This window comes from Dromiciops gliroides, chromosome 4 (assembly GCF_019393635.1).
Source record: "Dromiciops gliroides isolate mDroGli1 chromosome 4, mDroGli1.pri, whole genome shotgun sequence".
NCBI classification, from domain to species: domain Eukaryota; kingdom Metazoa; phylum Chordata; class Mammalia; order Microbiotheria; family Microbiotheriidae; genus Dromiciops; species Dromiciops gliroides.
Window position 1 is genome coordinate 244,895,785 of NC_057864.1, and position 16,302 is coordinate 244,912,086.

The 16,302-nt window shown below is 41.6% G+C and overlaps 2 protein-coding genes across 3 annotated transcripts in view; one reads left to right on the forward strand and one right to left on the reverse strand.

The window, feature by feature from the left end:
* The window catches only part of UHRF1BP1 (UHRF1 binding protein 1), a 67,819-nt gene extending 62,393 nt beyond the window's left edge, over positions 1-5,426 (forward strand). For both annotated transcript variants that reach the window (XM_044000261.1, XM_044000262.1), the window contains exons 19-21: positions 252-360; positions 489-595; positions 1,119-5,426. In XM_044000261.1, coding sequence (XP_043856196.1) covers positions 252-360; positions 489-595; positions 1,119-1,244 — 342 coding nt within the window. In that variant the 3' untranslated portion in view covers positions 1,245-5,426. The remainder of the gene's footprint in view (positions 1-251; positions 361-488; positions 596-1,118) is intronic.
* Positions 5,427-5,454: 28 nt separating this feature from the next.
* Positions 5,455-14,824, reverse strand: TAF11 (TATA-box binding protein associated factor 11). Its single transcript, XM_044000263.1, has 5 exons — positions 14,536-14,824; positions 7,724-7,866; positions 7,258-7,345; positions 6,806-6,902; positions 5,455-6,135 (listed from the first exon to the last, which is right to left on the reverse strand). The coding sequence occupies exons 1-5, from the start codon at positions 14,716-14,718 to the stop codon at positions 6,005-6,007; spliced, it is 642 nt and encodes a 213-aa protein (XP_043856198.1). The 5' UTR covers positions 14,719-14,824; the 3' UTR covers positions 5,455-6,004.
* Positions 14,825-16,302: the final 1,478 nt, after the last annotated feature.

Consider the following 16,302-nt stretch of genomic DNA (forward strand, 5'->3'; position numbering starts at 1 on the left):
GTATTATCTAGGGGCAGCTAGGTGGCGCAGTGGATAGAGCACCGGCCCTGGATTCAGAAGGACCTGAGTTCAAATCTTGCCTCAGACACTTGACACTTACTAGCTGTGTGACCCTGGGCAAGTCACTTAACCCTCATTGCCCCACAAAAAAAACCCAACAACAACAACAGAAACCCCCCCAAAAAACAATATTATCTAGCCTTCCAGGGCTTGGCTGGGGACATCAGGAGGTTGTTTTTCCTCTTCTGTAGGATGATAGCCCTCCAGTTTACCCCACATCCCCAGGACCTGTCCCAGTCATTCTGGCCTTGGAGCATATTGTGGTGAAGCGCGATGATGATGGTGTCTTCCACATAGTAGGTCAGTGGATCCTGCTTCCTTCCTGAGCATGCCCTCCTCTCTTCCCTTTTTTTTTTTCCTTTTAAGAACTCTGGAACTCACTTACTCAGAGGCCACAGTTGGACACTGTTCCATTGTTTTTTATTCAGCTGCTGCCCAGGACGAGCCATCATCAGAAGGCCCTCAGCATGAGAAAAAGCAACACTCAGAGGAACAGGTGGTTGGCTTACCTACAGGAATTCTCCTTGGACAGCAGGTAAAGGCCTGGTTGAGCAGGATGTGTCCCCCACAAACTCACAGGTGTCCGCAGTCTTTGTTGCAGCTTGGTAGTTTGAGCTCCTCTCATTTAGTAGCATCAGCTCCCAATAGAGCTGAGTATCACACAGTCACATTCATTCAAATGAGTGACTGCTGATCACACACTCCACTTGTTCTCCTGATGTGCTGATATATAGTCTTTGGAGGGTTCAGGTCTTGGTGTATAAATCCTAATCAAACAGTCCTGGTTTTTCTTATTTCCCTGGAATTTGGTCTGGTAATGTTGAAGAGAATCAGGACAGTGGTACAGTATCCATGGGATCATAGATTTAAAGTTGAAACAGACCTTAGGTGATCATCTAGTCCATATCCTTTACCGATGAGGAAACGGAAACCCAAAGAAGTTAAATGACATACCCACTGTCAGTAAGTGGAAGAGCCCAGATTTGAATCCAGGGACAGTGACTACAAATCAAATCTTCTTTCTGTTATACCATAACTTTTGATTTCTTGTTACTCAGGTGAAAGAGCTGTCCACCCTACAGAAGGAACTTTTAGCCATGAAGCAAGCATTAGCCTGTGCCAACAAAGACAAAGAGAAGCTTCTACAAGAAATCAGGAAGTACAATCCTCTCTTCCAGCTTTGACAGCAGCAACACCCACAGGAAAGAACACCAGCAGCAGCACCACAAGGGAAGAAAGCTCCATCTGATGTTGAACATGTCTATTTGATTACACTGGAAGGAGAGTAGGAATTCCTGAATCTGCCCCTTTGGAGCAGATTTCATTCCTGCCAGCTGTTCTAGCCAAAGACAGGGTAGCTACATCAGAACCCAGGGTATGGCAAGTTTTGTGTGTGTTTTTCACTGTTCCAGTGCCATTCACAGCTTGTCTAAAGCTCCACTTGCTCAGTGGGCTGGAGTCTTTCGGTGGGTAGGACCATTCCACCTTCTGGTGTCTTTGCAAAAATACTTGCTTCCTCTTTAACATGAGTACTTGTATAAGGGAGAAAACTTGCCCCTTCCAGTGTCCTCAGAAAGAACCACCAAAGATCACACGTCCCAGAGCTTCCTGTAGCAAAACTGAACCAACCTGGCCAAGAGCCCCAACTGAGAAGGTTGTAGCATCACAGAGAGTAGGACAGCACAGTGATGAGGGCAAAGGGATGAATGGATGGATGGAGCCCAAGAGGATCCAGATGTAGCACCTTAGGCATGGTGAGAGAAAGGGACAGCACCCTACCATTCTTGGAAAAGTTGCTGGGCATATTTCATCTTTGCATATACTGCCATCAGGTTTTCAGGAAGGTTTGTTACATATAAGAAGGAACCAAACTCATCGTGGTGATATAATAGTAGTAAACAAGGGTGCAGTGCCAACATTGTCTTTTCCTTCTATTACCGTTTATTTGAAACTCAAAACAACAAAAACGGTAAGCCCAGAGCTGTTAAAGGTCTGATCTGGTAGAAGTGGGATCCAGATGAGTAGTATCCTTGGTTTTGAGCCCTGGTACTCTTGGCCTTCTAAGGATCTTATATCTTCTTTACAATTCCAGCCCCAGCCCTCATCAGTTCTTCCCTTCTCACACCCTTATTATCTACTCCACCTCTAAAGGAGAGTGACCTAGCAACCGTTCTTTTAGTATTTACCAGGGTAGAAGCAAGTAGTATTTTTTAACCTTTATTATAAATATCCAGTATGGCCAAGCCTTGCTTCCTTTGTAATTGTGGCTTTTTTCAGGGGAAATTAACCCTTTTGACTATGTATTGCCTCCTCTCCCATAGAAGAATTTGCCTTTCCTCTTCTAAGCAGGCAGCCTCCATGATGTGCAGACAGACCTAGTGAACTGTATCAGTTGGTTAACTATAATCAGGCGAGCTGGTAAAATTGATACCAGATAGAACAATTTAAGTTTTATATCCATAACTCACTCTGGGAAAGGTTAACAGTCGTTTCTTTAAACAGGAAACAGCTTGACTTATTCTTTGAGTAGCTAAATTGCACTTTTAAAAAATTTGGCAAGGTTCCACACCAAATTTTTCTAAAGTTACTATAGATTGGGGTAATATATCCTGCCTGGTATGGGCAGAGAGTATAAGTAGATTGCTTATGAGAAGTCTTAAGATAAATTCATATATGAGAGCCTCCTAATCATCTATATTGGGAAGTTAGAGCTTTGGGGGTACACATCACAGTGGGCAACCATGTTCTACAAACCATCCGTTGTAGGAATTTTGAAACAGACCAAGTGAGCAGTTCTGATGTTTTTAAGGAGATTGAAAAAGGACCAGAAATTTGAAAATGAGGTTGTTAAACTTCATGCTCACTTAAATTGAGTAAAGATCTCATAACTAATTGGTTTTTTTCTTCCCCTACAAAGAAAATGGGGGAAAGTTTATAATAGATATCATCTGGTATACAGTGGGCCACAGCTGGAAATAAAAGTGCCAAATTATGAATAAGGTTATCACCTTAATAACTGTCCTGCCAACTCTTAGGCTTTGTGGAAGTTTTTTGAACAACTGTAAAAAGCAGGACAGAGTGGCATTCAAAGACCTTGAGCTTTTTGGCTTCCTTCTTTCTACCAGGCAGTTTCTGCCATTGTGTCTTGAACCTTTCCCTTGGAAAGGTAGTATGGCTCATCTCCCCTAGCTTTACTAGGATGACACCATCTAATCACTGTCTCCATGGCTTCTCCACTGCCCTGCATTAAGGGAGAAAAGAAGACTTTTTCTTATAAAGAAAATGTGAAAAAATGGTAGTCCCCTGCTGCTGAAAGTGTTGGGGGGAGAGTTGCAATGTCTCTGCCCACTTCTCCGGTTCCTTGGTCTTGGAGGGTCTCTGCCTTTGAGCAGCTTGACCTCCTGCACATGAAATGGTGAAGAAGCTGTGAACAAGAGAAATGCAGACAATCCTCAGCAGCTCTGTCTTTGTCCACACTCCAGCTCTGCTGTCCTTCAACATGTCTTGACATTCTACTCTCATGACCAGTATGAATATGAAGTACTTAAAATTGTGTTATCTGAATTTGTCATGCAGGATTCTTGTTTACTGCACATAGCGACTAAAACTTGGGACCTTCTCCAGAGCCAGTGAGAAAACTGTTAAATGTTGTAGTTGCTGCTGCTTTCATGTTCTGAGAGGTTGAATTTGTCACCAGAATGCTTGGCCTTTGCTAGGGTTCAGTTATTCTGACCTATGGCAAATGGAGGAGTGTATTCTTTGCATGATATGACTAACTTTTCCTGACTCACACTTTGACCCTGGAATTGTCATGGATTTCACTGTATGCCTTGCTTTTTTTCATAGTTTTGTAAAGAGTGGTCCTTATGTATGGAATTTGAATGCAGGTGCTAGACATTCTTGTAGGTGCTTACAGGTAACCTATTTAAACTGGATAAAACTAGGACTGAGTATGTTGTGAACTGGAAAGAAGGCAACTTGAAATGTTAAGTGATACAGGGATTCATTGCATTTATAAAGAAATGTAAAAGCTGTGCCACGTTACCCAGTTGTCACAGCCCCAGAGACAAAGGCTTTGGTTACTTTTCAATTAATATATTGTCACTGTTTGCTGAGAGACCTGCCTGCTATTGGTACCATCCTTTCAGGAAACTTAAAAATGGCATCTAGTTACCTCTTCTGCTCTCCAATTAGTCATCAAGGATTGATCCCATTAATCAGTTTTGGATAGCATGTGAATAGTAGGAAGCAACTAACATGCCAGCATCAGCTAAAGCTCTGTAAGACCTTTAGATTTTGAAAAGGGACATAGAATAAGTCCTTTGATTTTGGAAGCTCAGGAGCCAAACTCTTCCATAAGTCTCTTCACTGTGACACTGTTTGCTAAGTGGCAGATATATAAATGTGTTCTTTCCAAATTACTTAGAAATTATTGCAGCCCTAACCATGAGCCTTACTGGGCACCATTGACCGTGGTGGTCATTGTTCCCATCAGCTCTATGAAATGCTCAAAAGTATAGCTGAAACAGAGGTTCCTGCTTATACATTCACAGTAAAAATTGATTTGGTTTAATTTATTGAATTTTGATCAAGACTTAAATGGAGTCTTGGAAATGGAAACCACTAAAGCATCTTATGTGTAGGCTGAAGGAACCTGGTTTGGAAAACCCTTTGTTTTAGTGGTAGATATTCAAAATCAGGCTAGCAGATAGATTTCTTCTAATAATTCCTTTTCTTCATATTTGCTAGGTAGAGCTTCTGCCTTAGTAAGAAAAATTAAGAACCATTCTGCTTGAATTGTAATATAAACAATGCCTTCCCTTTTCCCTAGTGATATACAACAGAAAGGAAACACCTTATGGGAATTCCCAAAGTTTTGAATTGGCCTTATTACTGCTGATCACTGTCCATAAAAAGTCGCTCCACTCTCCTCTATCTGAGGAAACAGTGTGGATGTATCTGCTGAACCAGATTCCTAGTCAGTATTAGGAATTTTAATGTTGCAATATCTAATATTTCCATGCGTGTACTGGTTCTGTGAACCACCTGGAAAAATGGTAAATTAAACTTACTGAACAGCATTGGCTACAGTTCTGTCTGTCTGTCTGTCTGAGAGGAAGTGAAAGCAGCCTTTTAATTCTGTTTCAAATCCATTTATGAACCCTTTCTATGTGAGATGAATCAGATTTATAGTAATGTCAGATAAAGTAGTTTAAAATGTTTACATTGAGAAGACTAAAGGAAAAAACTATCTACATCCTGGACAGAAAGCTATGGAAGGTGAGAACAGGAACCATTTTCCCACACCCCGCTACTGATAACTTAGAGTTTTGAATACACAAATCAAAGTACATATGTCCCAAGTTAGAAAATAGTTTAATGACGATACACCAAAAACCACATGATAATGTTTAATTTGTACAGGGGAATAAAACGATTCTGTAATTCCACATTAGCTAACATTGTAAACTGAACGGTCACATTTTACACATTAGAAATTTCTGGCCTGTTACCATCTTCGAACCAGACAAGAAACCCAGGCGGTAGCAATTTAGGATTCCAGTGAGAAACTTGCAAAATAAGGTATTCTTGAGATTAATCAAGGTGATTGATCCTTAGAAGAGTTTTACCCATTTGAAAGTAGCACTCTTGCTTTGTACAGGGGGTCTATATATAAGGACACTTCCCCTTTTCAGTTAGCCAAGTAAGAGTTATCACCAGTCACAACCTGAACTAGAAGGTCCCACATGGATAGGAAACAGCAGAAAGTGGCTGCACTACTCTACCAGGTAACTCTGAGTTTGAAGATTTGGGGGCAGATGTTGAGTCATGGTTTCCCTAAAGAACCGGGACATCTGAGCAACAGTACACAGTGCCTCAGTCGGAGGATTTGTGGAAGTCGGTCCTTCCATTTTCAGTAGTACAGCTTAGGAAACGCCTAGACCTAGTGAAAGATGATCTTTTTGTGCTTGGAATTAGGAATCTGCCCCCTTGATTTTAGCCTTCGAATAGCTTCCCGCATGTGTTTAGGCTGTAGTGGTGGCAGCTCTCCCCATTTCTCACACACATCCAAAGCTAGAAAAAAATCCAAGAGAAAAGCACTTCATTACTACAGTGATTTCTTTTGAGGCCTCTAACTTTTCCCTCACCTCTTGAGCTCCCTATGGAAACAGGTAAGAGATGCTTCTTATTTCCATACCAGAATGCTGCTTCTTACCCAGTAGCAGATTTAACCCTAAGTGACTATTTAAAGCATACCTCTATTTAAAAGGGGCTCAAATTATAAGACTAACTTCACTTGCTAGAGGAACTTTATTTAGACTAAAGATAGCTGATGAAGATTCACCACTGTCAAGGGTCGTGTGTGTGTCTGTGTGTCTTCCACTTCTCTGGGGTGCTTCACTATGGCAGCAGTAACAAGTGTGGCCCCTTGTGGAAGAATCAGAGCATCAGCTTCACTTCTCTGGGCTAAGGAGCCAACACTTTCCTACATAACTTTAGCCACTCAAGATAGGGGTCTGAAGAGAATAAGAAGGCATAGAGGCCATGCTTACATGAATATACAGTGCTCCCCATTTGCCCTAACACAGTGCAAAGAGGGGAGCCTACACTGCTCAAGGAGCTCACTAATATTTAAAGTCCAAGTAAAAAACATGAACGCATATGGCCCCTTAATACTTTTCTTGAAAATAAAAGCATTAAGGATTCAGCCCAGTGTTTAAAATGACACCTAGTCATTACTCACCTTCTTCTACCACTTCCCCGACGAATACCTTAGAAATGCCTGACATAGCAATGACGACATTCTGAGATACCGAGGTGCCAGTAATAGACTGGATCAGCTTGAAAGATAAAGCATTTTTAAGATTAAGATGATGTACAATCAATGGGTCTTTGGAACTTAATATACTTAAATTCAGTATGTTTGGTGATTAGAATACCTCAGGTAGCTCTGAAGTTTACAAAGCACTTTCAATGATGCCATTAAACCAGGGACTCAAACCAATTAATGACTCTTTTAATCATTTGAAATATAATCACCAGAAACAAAACTGCTATTACCCAGATAAATTGAGGGAAAATGATTTTTTTCCACCTGCATTATCTAGGTTTTCATCTCTGCTTCTCAGTGCTAACCTCTAAATCCGACTTTATCCTAATGGGTAATGGCAGTGAAGCCCAGAAGTCCATCCTTACCCGTTTAATAGCAGCTTTAGGGAATGCGGATCGACGGTACATTTCGTAACGGTTTAGCTGTTCTTCTGAAAAGGAAGAAACCAGGATTCTGAGGAAAAGAATAAGGGAAATATTTCAGTTCCCTTGATGTACATGGAAATATACTATGAGATGGGTGATTCAGAATATAGTTCTTTGTCTCAGTGAGTCTGCAACAAATCAGAGTGAATCATACTTCTCACTTCAAGAGGAGCAGTGAAATAGCAAAGTGGATTTTAGCCTGGCCACACAAATGTGTCCCAGACTTACAGTGTGTACTCTATATGTCTTCCAAAATGACTGTTCTTTCTAGAAGCAGACTTTGTTTCTCTGGTATTTTGATCTAAAGTTAAAATTGCACCTAAACTGGTACAGAAGTTATCAGGATTAAACTTTTTTGTGGCCAAATCTGAGTTTTCAGGGAAAATGAGATGGGAAGGTAACTCACTGCATCTTCTGAATTTCATCTTCAGCTACTTTTTGCTTTTTCTCTTTCCTCTCTTTAATTTCTATCTTCATCTTCTTGGCTGCAGGAAGAAGTAATGATGGGTCCTCCCTTCCAGTTCCTGTTAAATCTGATGCTTCCTTGAGCTGATAGGACAAATGAAAGAAACCAGCTTATTCAATCGGCTGGCTTTCCAGGCTGATGATTTGATGGCATTAAACAATACCATTTATTGAGTACCTATTGGGTTTGGTAGGTAGCTTCCCTCAAGGAGCTAGTGGTTTCTTAGAGGAAATGTCTAACATGAAAAAATTATATTATATCTTAACTATTATGGTTATTTTAATTATCTGTGGGAATAATGGAATAACATAATTAAAATCCACACAGCAAACAAATTTCAGCCTTCATTCCAACCTACCCCTCAGCAAACTAATATTTCTTAGCAGCAAATAATTTTACCTTCATACAGGGACTTAAAGGAAGAGTCGGGCTTGTTTTAAAACTACCTACTGTGGTGTTTAGAGATACCAATTTGTTAGATAAAGGTGAATCTATGTACTTTTTTGGTCCCTATGTCTCAGATGTCTAATTCTGGTCCTAGGAAACAAGAGTGGAATATCATGGTTCCAGGATTAATCCTGCCCAAAATTTGTAGATATTCCAGGACCAATCTGAGGCAGAGAAAGTCCCGTCACTCTCGGCACATATACCAATTACATGGATTGGTATATTAACCGTGGCACCTCAGTATGAATTCACCCAGGAAGACTGGGCTGTGACTATTGAGCTTGTCCAACCCACATCATCCTTTCATTCCCTGAAAAAGTATAGTTGTGATCCAGGCAATGAGGAGGAATGGCTTTGGAGTCCAAAAGACCTGGGTTTAAGTCTTGCCTCTGACAAATAGATGTGTGACATCATTTAACCTCTCAGTGCAGCTCTATGTTTGAAAGGTCTTAAACAGATGACCCTTTTATGTTCCTTTAAGCTTTAAATCTGATTTCAGAAGTAGGTGATGGAAATAAATAAGTGGGCAACCAACCCTGAATGAGCTATAGTTTCTGCTTGATTCAGATGTGATTGTTTTAGGAAATCTTTAATTTCTAATAATACATTCCCAATTGCCTACTTAGCACCTCCACCAGATGTTACTCAAAATCCAATTTATGATTTCCTCTTCCTCAACTTGCCAGCTCCCTTGTTAAAGTTTTAGAGACATAGTGTCTCAAAAAGTGGCTCTAGATGAATACTACAGGGGTAAGCTTGTTCCATAGGTATAATTATCAGTGGAGAATGAGATTGGATGAGGGTTTTGTATTAAATGTTTAATAAACTATAATGTATTAATAGAATGTTGGTTGGGGTACTATGTGGAGTAAGCCTGTACCTCCTAGTCACCCAGGCTTAAAACCTTGGAATGGGGCTCACTTAACCAGTAGATGTGAGGAAGCTGTTATCTAGATTTCAGCAAAGCATCTGAAAAAGTATCACATTGACATAGATAGGGAGAGATGTGGACTGGACCACAGGTTAAACTTTTTTCCACTTGCGATTCTTTTCCTCTTGAGAAATTTTTACATAATCCTGGGTATAAAGGTATATAAATAGGTATGCAAATCAAACATTTACTTTCAACTTTTTGAGACCCCCCACATTATTATTCCACCCTATATGGGGTTAAGACCCACAATTTAAGAAGCTTTGGACTAGATGATAACCATGAGATAGATCTGGCACTGGTTGAATAGTTAGACTCAGAGTAGTTCTTAATGATTCAATGTCAACTTGACAGGAGGTCTCCAGTAGAATGCCCCAGAGACGCGTGCTTGATTCTGTGCTGTTTATATAAGTTCTTGATAAAGATGTTAAAGGGACAAATAGCAAGATCATCAAATTTGCGTATGCCCCCAAAAGTGGGTGCTGGTGGGGAATAACATACCAAATGGCAGAATCAGCATTCAAAAACATCTCGACAGGCTAGGGCAATGGGCCAGACTAAATAAGGACATGTCAGGTCTTACATTTAGGTTAAGAAAATCAGCTTCTCAAGTACAGGCTGGGAAAGGATTATTTAGAGAGTGGTTTGGAGCGGGGAGAGCTTGGGGGTTTAGTGAACTGGAAGCTCAATGGGTCCTATTTTGGCCAACTCTTTAGCCTGCCTCTTAAGCCCTTCTTGCTCTGGCTTCTTACCCACCTTTATGGACTTAGTGCCTATGTATAATCTATGTTTCTACCAATTTGGACTATTCTCATCACCCTTAGCATTCCTACAATCTCATCTCAACTTTCCTCTCCCTTTTCTGAAATGCTTATACCCTGCATCTTCCTTTCAAAATTTTAACTATTTCTCTAGGTCCACCTGAAATGCCATTTCCTTCATTAAGCCTTTGATGAGATCACCAAATAGATGTAATCACACCCTCTTCTGAAGCCTGTAACATCTATACCTTTCTATTTGTATTATTTCTGTCTCTTCTGCTTATCCCCTCCTCCTAAGTAGGCTAATAGCATCTAAGCTGCTTGAGTGCAGTGACTTGTACTTATCTTTGTATACAATGTAGTGCCTGTCTCTCAAGGTCCTCGGTATATGGTAGATACTCAGAAGTGCCTCAGCATGGTATAGAAGTGACCTTGGGAGTTCTTAAAGGCTATGTGCCAGTGGAATTCAAACTCTGAAAGGCATTGAAAAGCCTTTAAGTATGTACAGTAATAACAGAGAAGTTCATTAACATTGTAGGCTGGCTGCTAGTGTCGTTTTTTTTTTTTCATATGCACCTATAAAAACACAAAAAAAACTAAAATGATCTTTAGTCTTGACCAGCCCCCTTCTTCAAGGTTAGTGTCAATGACAGAAAAGGGCACAACAAATGTTAAGAATCACAGTTTTTCGGCTGTTTATAACTTTAGTTTAGTTGATGATATTCTAAATATGAGCTCCTTGTCTAATGACCAACAAGCAGACATACAAATAGAGGAGCTGAACCCTACGAACTTGATATTCTCATAAATGGTGCCAGAGGGGGCAGCTAGGTGGCACAGGACCTGAGTTCAAACCCTACCTCAGACACTTGACACTTATTAACTGTGTGACCTTGGGCAAATCACTTAATTCTCATTGCCCCACCCCTGCAAAAAAATAAAATTAAATTAAAATAAATAAATAAATGGTGCCAGAAAACAGAAGTAAGTGGCAGCCAAATGGAAGGATGGTTCAACAGTTTTCCTTGAAGCAAAAACTACCATGCAAACAACTGCAGCTTATGCACCAATGTGTACTGTAGAGGATAAGGAGATAGAGAAAGTCTTATCAAGTTCTTCATATCAGACTTCCACGTAAATCAGCATATACTTTGCTGCTTGATGTTGGCCAAAACACAAAGGTGAGAATAGATGAGGATGGCAACACATGTATATGTATGGAAATGTAAAAAACCTATCAAATTCAATAATATGTAATTATGATGACCAAGCTTGGTCCCAGTACAAGAGATAAGAAAATGTACCTTTCACCCTTCTTTGCAGAGATGGTGACTATGGTATGAAATGTCAGACTTTAGACTGTAAAACTGATTGTTGGCTAGTTTTGCAGAAATGCTTTTTTCTTTTTTACCTTTTTTTAATATACAAGGGATAGTTCTCAGGAGAAGGGAAAGAGTAAGGATATATCTGGAATGAAAATTATATAAAATTGGGGCAGCTAGGTGGCGCAGTGGATAGAGCACTATCCTGGAGTCAGGAGTACCTGAGTTCAAATCCGGCCTCAGACACTTAACACTTACTGGCTGTGTGACCCTGGGCAAGTCACTTAACCCCAATTGCCTCACTAAAAAAAAAAAAAGCAAGAAAATGATATAAAATTAAAGGACATCAATGCAAATTTAACAATGAAAATATGTTGGAAATAAGAAATGAGTGACCAAAGATTTAGACAACACAAACCTCACACCTATCTATAGCATGAATACTTCAAGAAAAGATCTGGAAGATTCTGGGCATAGTAGCTACCATCTAAGATTTTTTTTAATGAAATAACCTATTTTAAAAGATGGTGACCAACTTATTAGTGATGGAATCATAACTATTGTCAGAAGGATAAAAATTGGTACAAAGCTGGAAGAATAAAGAGGAAAAGATATGACTTGTCATTAAAACAACCCCACTCTGACCTAAACAATTACTAATACCAAAAATGGAATATAGAGGAAATAGATACCAATTACGATTATTTGATTCAAAAGTTTAACATATAAATCATAAGTGCTGTAGTACGGAATTTATACACTCACTTGGAAGTATCCTCCACCTCTGTGGCCTCTCCCTCCTTTTAAGGAGGGAGCCTAGACCAGCTATGTCTCATTCCTCTAGATTGCCCTCTGAAACTTTACCATGCCCCTCCTCCACTCCTGTCACTGTCCTTTTATGTGTTGCCTTCCCTGATAGAATGTAAGCTTCTAGAGGGCAGGGGACTATACTAATTTTTATTCCCCAAATTAGCACAGTGCCTGTCAAGTAGTAAGTGCTTTTAAAATTTTAAAATAGGGGCAACTAGGTGGCAGTGGATTAAGCACTAGCCCTTGATTCAGGAGGACCTGAGTTTAAATCCGGCCTCAGACACTTGACATTTATTAGCTGTGTGACCTCGGGCAAGTCACTTAACCCTCATTGTCCCACAAAAAAAAAAAAAATTTAAATAACTTGTTAACCAACTAGCCAACCAGCACTTTATGTGGCAGCTAATGGCAACAACAGTTTAGATTATAAATTCATTTGTAAAATCTTAGGGTGAAGGGTGATGGAAGATTATGAGCAGTGTCACCACATAAAACAGGAAAGCAGGAGAGGGTAAATCCTGTTTTTAAAAAGCCTGGGAAAACAAACAAACAAAAAAACCTGGGAGATCAAATTACAAGCCAAGTTATTCCAAGGGCATTTGAGCATGAAACAGAACAAGAAGAAGGGAAAAGACTTGGAAAGATTTACATAATGAACTCTTCACCATCAAGGAAATTGGAGCCACTACATTTAGATTCTTAATATCACAGTCCTGGATATGCTTTATAGAAGTCGTCACTAAACAGAACAAAAGGGGAAATGTAGCTGTATTGGTCCAACTGTACACAGAAGGGATCCATGAAGAAGACTACATTGTAAAGGCACCTGGCTTTTTAAACCCTTTGAAATCTGGCTCCAGCCTAGCTTTCCAAACTGACTTCACTTTTACTCCCCATTCCTGTATTCTATACATCAAATTAACCTATATGCTTTTCTCTGTACACATTTTATGTCTCCTTTCCTTTGCATTTAGGCTGCTTCATATATCTGAAATGCTCTTTCTCCTCACCTCTGCCTCCTGGAACTCCAAGCTTCTTTCAAGGATCAGCTCAAGTGCCATCAGATTTCATCCCACCTACCCTGAAAATCACTTTGTATTTATTTTGTATATATCCTTTATATTTTTCCATGAACATGTATTTTTCCTCCCTCCCAACAGAATGTACTTTTTGGGGAGGGAAGGCGGGGCAATGAGGGTTAAGTGACTTGCCCAGGGTCACACAGCTAGTGTCAAGTGTCTGAGACTGAATTTGAATTCAGGTCCTCCTGAATCCAGGCCCTGTGCTTTATCCACTCCACCTCCTAGCTGCCCCCAGAATGTAAATTCTTTGAGGGCAGGAACTGTTTTGCTTTTGTCTTCCTATCCCCAGTGTTTCCGAACCTAGTCTTGGCAAATTGCAGGTGAGTAATAAGTGCTTAATGAATGAACGAAATCAGATCTATTTGAATTTTTTATACAGGAAAATGCCTTAACATGTACAAAGTGTGTGGGTGGGTGGGTATATAAATGTTGAATGAATGAAATCACAAATCCATTTGAGCTTTTTATACACAAGTTTTAAGATTTACAAAGTGTATATAGATACATAAAGCACACGTATACATAATATAGGCATTTGTTTTTAACATTACAACGTAGTTTCTTCATTAAGAAATGGTGCGTAGGTAGTGAAAGTATTCTAACAAATGAAGTAACTAAGGCTGAAAGAGGTGAAGTGACTTGTGCATAGATTACAGAGATAAAGAGTTATGACTCTCAGGGGAGGGGGGAAAGGGGAGTAATGTGTGAAAATAAAAGTAACATAAAAACAAATAATATCAATACAAATTTTTTTAAATTATTTTAATATTTTTATTATAACGTGTGTGTCTATGTACAAGGATTTGAACCCAAGTCAAATCAAGTCTAGGGCTCTTTCAGTGAATGAGAAACTGAGAGGTGTTTTAGATGAAAGAGGGCAAGTGTAGATATGTCGGAGAGCAAAAACCTAGAGTATGTCCTTGGTCAGGAATAAAACCAAAGAAGAAAATGTTAATTCTTATACGAGGCCATTATATCCAATTCCCCGTTTAACACCCACCCCACTATTCCAGATTTTCCCCCACCACCCCACCCCACCCCCGGGGTCCAAGGAGAGCGCCACATCGAATCTCTCCTACAATCACTGGGTCCAAGTGTAAGAAGGGGAAGAGTAGCTTACAACAATAAGAGGCTCTCCTCACCACGTCCCGAGGAACCCCGGTGTTCAATCACGGGTCTGGGGAGCGGGTCGTGGACGCCAGGTCTCCTGGCTCCAAACCGGGACCCTTTCCATCCAATGCTCTCAGGTCTGCAGCCCTCGATCCATCGACGAGAAGGGGGCGTGGTGGGGGAGCTCCACTGGGTACCTCCGGCCCCGCGCAGACCCCGAGGAGGGGTCAGGGCGGGGTCCGAGGTCCGAGCCCACCTAACCTCTAACCAGGCGCGCCGGGAGGCTCACCTCAGCGTCTTCGGCCGTAGCCTCCGTGAAGTCCCCGTCCGTCTCCTCCGGGGTCGCGTCGTGGGGCTGGGCAGCTCCCGAGACAGGCTCAGGGGTGGCTGCAGCGGCAACCACAAGCACCTGGTCTGACGCAGAGCCCTCTCCGGCCTTTTCCGGGGACGATTCTTCATCGGACTCGTCCATCGTGGCCCCGCGGAGACGGAGGAAAGCGTGGAGCCCTTCCACCTGTCCAGGAGAAAGCCGCCGGACCCGAGCCGGCGCAAAAGAAGACTTCTTGCAGTCGCGCAGCGATGACGACACCCTACGGCGCGTCGAATGAGCCAATCCGCCCTATGGACCCGGGGGGCGGGAGGCGCGCTGCGGCTAGGCTGGGAGAGAAAGAGAGAAGGAAGGGAAGTAGGTTGGCTCTGTCACATTTCTCCTGCAGGTGCAGCTAGGTGGCGCAATGGATAAGGCACTGGCCTTGGATTCAAGAGGACTTGAGTTCAAACCCAGCCTCAGACACTTACTAGCTGTGTCACTTAAGTCACTTAAACCCCATTGCCCAGCAAAAACAAAACAAAAACATCTCTCCTGTAGGCCGATTCCTCCCCAAACGCACCTACCCTGATGTTATTTTTCCTGGGTCGCCTACATGGAAGGTTGGACGTCCCCACCCCGAGGCATCTCTCTGACCCCGCGAGTTAAAGCCGGAATTAATCGCTTTCCCAGCAATAAGCATTTATCTAGCGCTTTCCCGGTGCTTACCGCCCCGGCCGGGGGGAGCAAATGAAAGCTAAAAGAAAGGCAGTCTACCGACTCCCTGTCTTAAATTCTAATTTCTCCGCAAACCCACCCTAACTTGCCTGTATCAGTCTGGGACGCCCCCATCCTTTCAATCATGCAGGTTGACAGCTTTCATTGTCTTCTACTCCGTTTCTCTCCCTGCATCTAAACAATCGATTGCCAAGTCTTGATTCAATCAAATCAATAAACTTTTATCAAGCGCCTGCTAGGTGTCAGACATTGTGCTAAACCCAGGGAATTCAAACGCGGGCAAAGAACAGTCTCTGTCCCCAAGGAGTTTACTTACAATCCAATGGGGAAGACAACGTGCAAATAAATATTTACAAAGGAAGTTATATACAGGACAAAAGGGAAATAATAGAGTAAAATAAAACGAGGTTGAGAAAGGTTTCCAGTCAAAGGTGGGATTTTAGTTGGGACATAAAGGAAACCGGGGAAGTCAGTAGTCGGAGTGGAGAAGGAAGAACATTCCAGCTCTGGGGGCTGGGGGGAGAAGGGGAGGGCAACTGTCAGAGGGAATGCCTAGAGTGGAGGGATGGAGTGTCTTGTTCCAGCTACAGTCAGGACAGTGTCACTGGATTGAAAAATAAGTGCCAGGGAATGAAGAGGAAGACTAGAAAAGTAAGAGGGTGGGGGCAGCTAGGTGGTGCAGTGGATAAAGCACTGACCCTAGATTCAGGAGGACCTGAGTTCAAATTCGGACTCAGACATTTGACACTTAACTAGCTGTGTGACCTTGGGCAAGTCACTTAACCCCCATTGCCCCTGCAAAAAAAAAAAAAAAGAAAGAAAGAAAAGGAAAGGAAAGTAAGAGGGGGCTAAGTTATGAAGGATTTTGAATGCCAAACACAGTATTTTATATTTGATCCTGGAGGCAATAGGGAGCCATTGAAATTTATGGAGTAGGGGAGAGGCATGGTCAGATCTGAGCTTTAGGAAGATCATTTTGGTGACTGGAGGATGTATAGGAGTGGGGTGAGA

Bases quoted from the DNA above. Each gene is read 5' to 3' on its own strand.
- TAF11 (XM_044000263.1), bottom strand. From the start codon at position 14,718: ATGGACGAGTCCGATGAAGAATCGTCCCCGGAAAAGGCCGGAGAGGGC. The intron at 7,867-14,535 runs GTGAGCCTCCCG...TTGTCCTATCAG, and splicing joins CTACGGCCGAAGACGCTGAG to CTCAAGGAAGCATCAGATTT. The intron at 6,903-7,257 runs GTAAGGATGGAC...TTATCTTTCAAG, and splicing joins CTAAAGCTGCTATTAAACGG to CTGATCCAGTCTATTACTGG.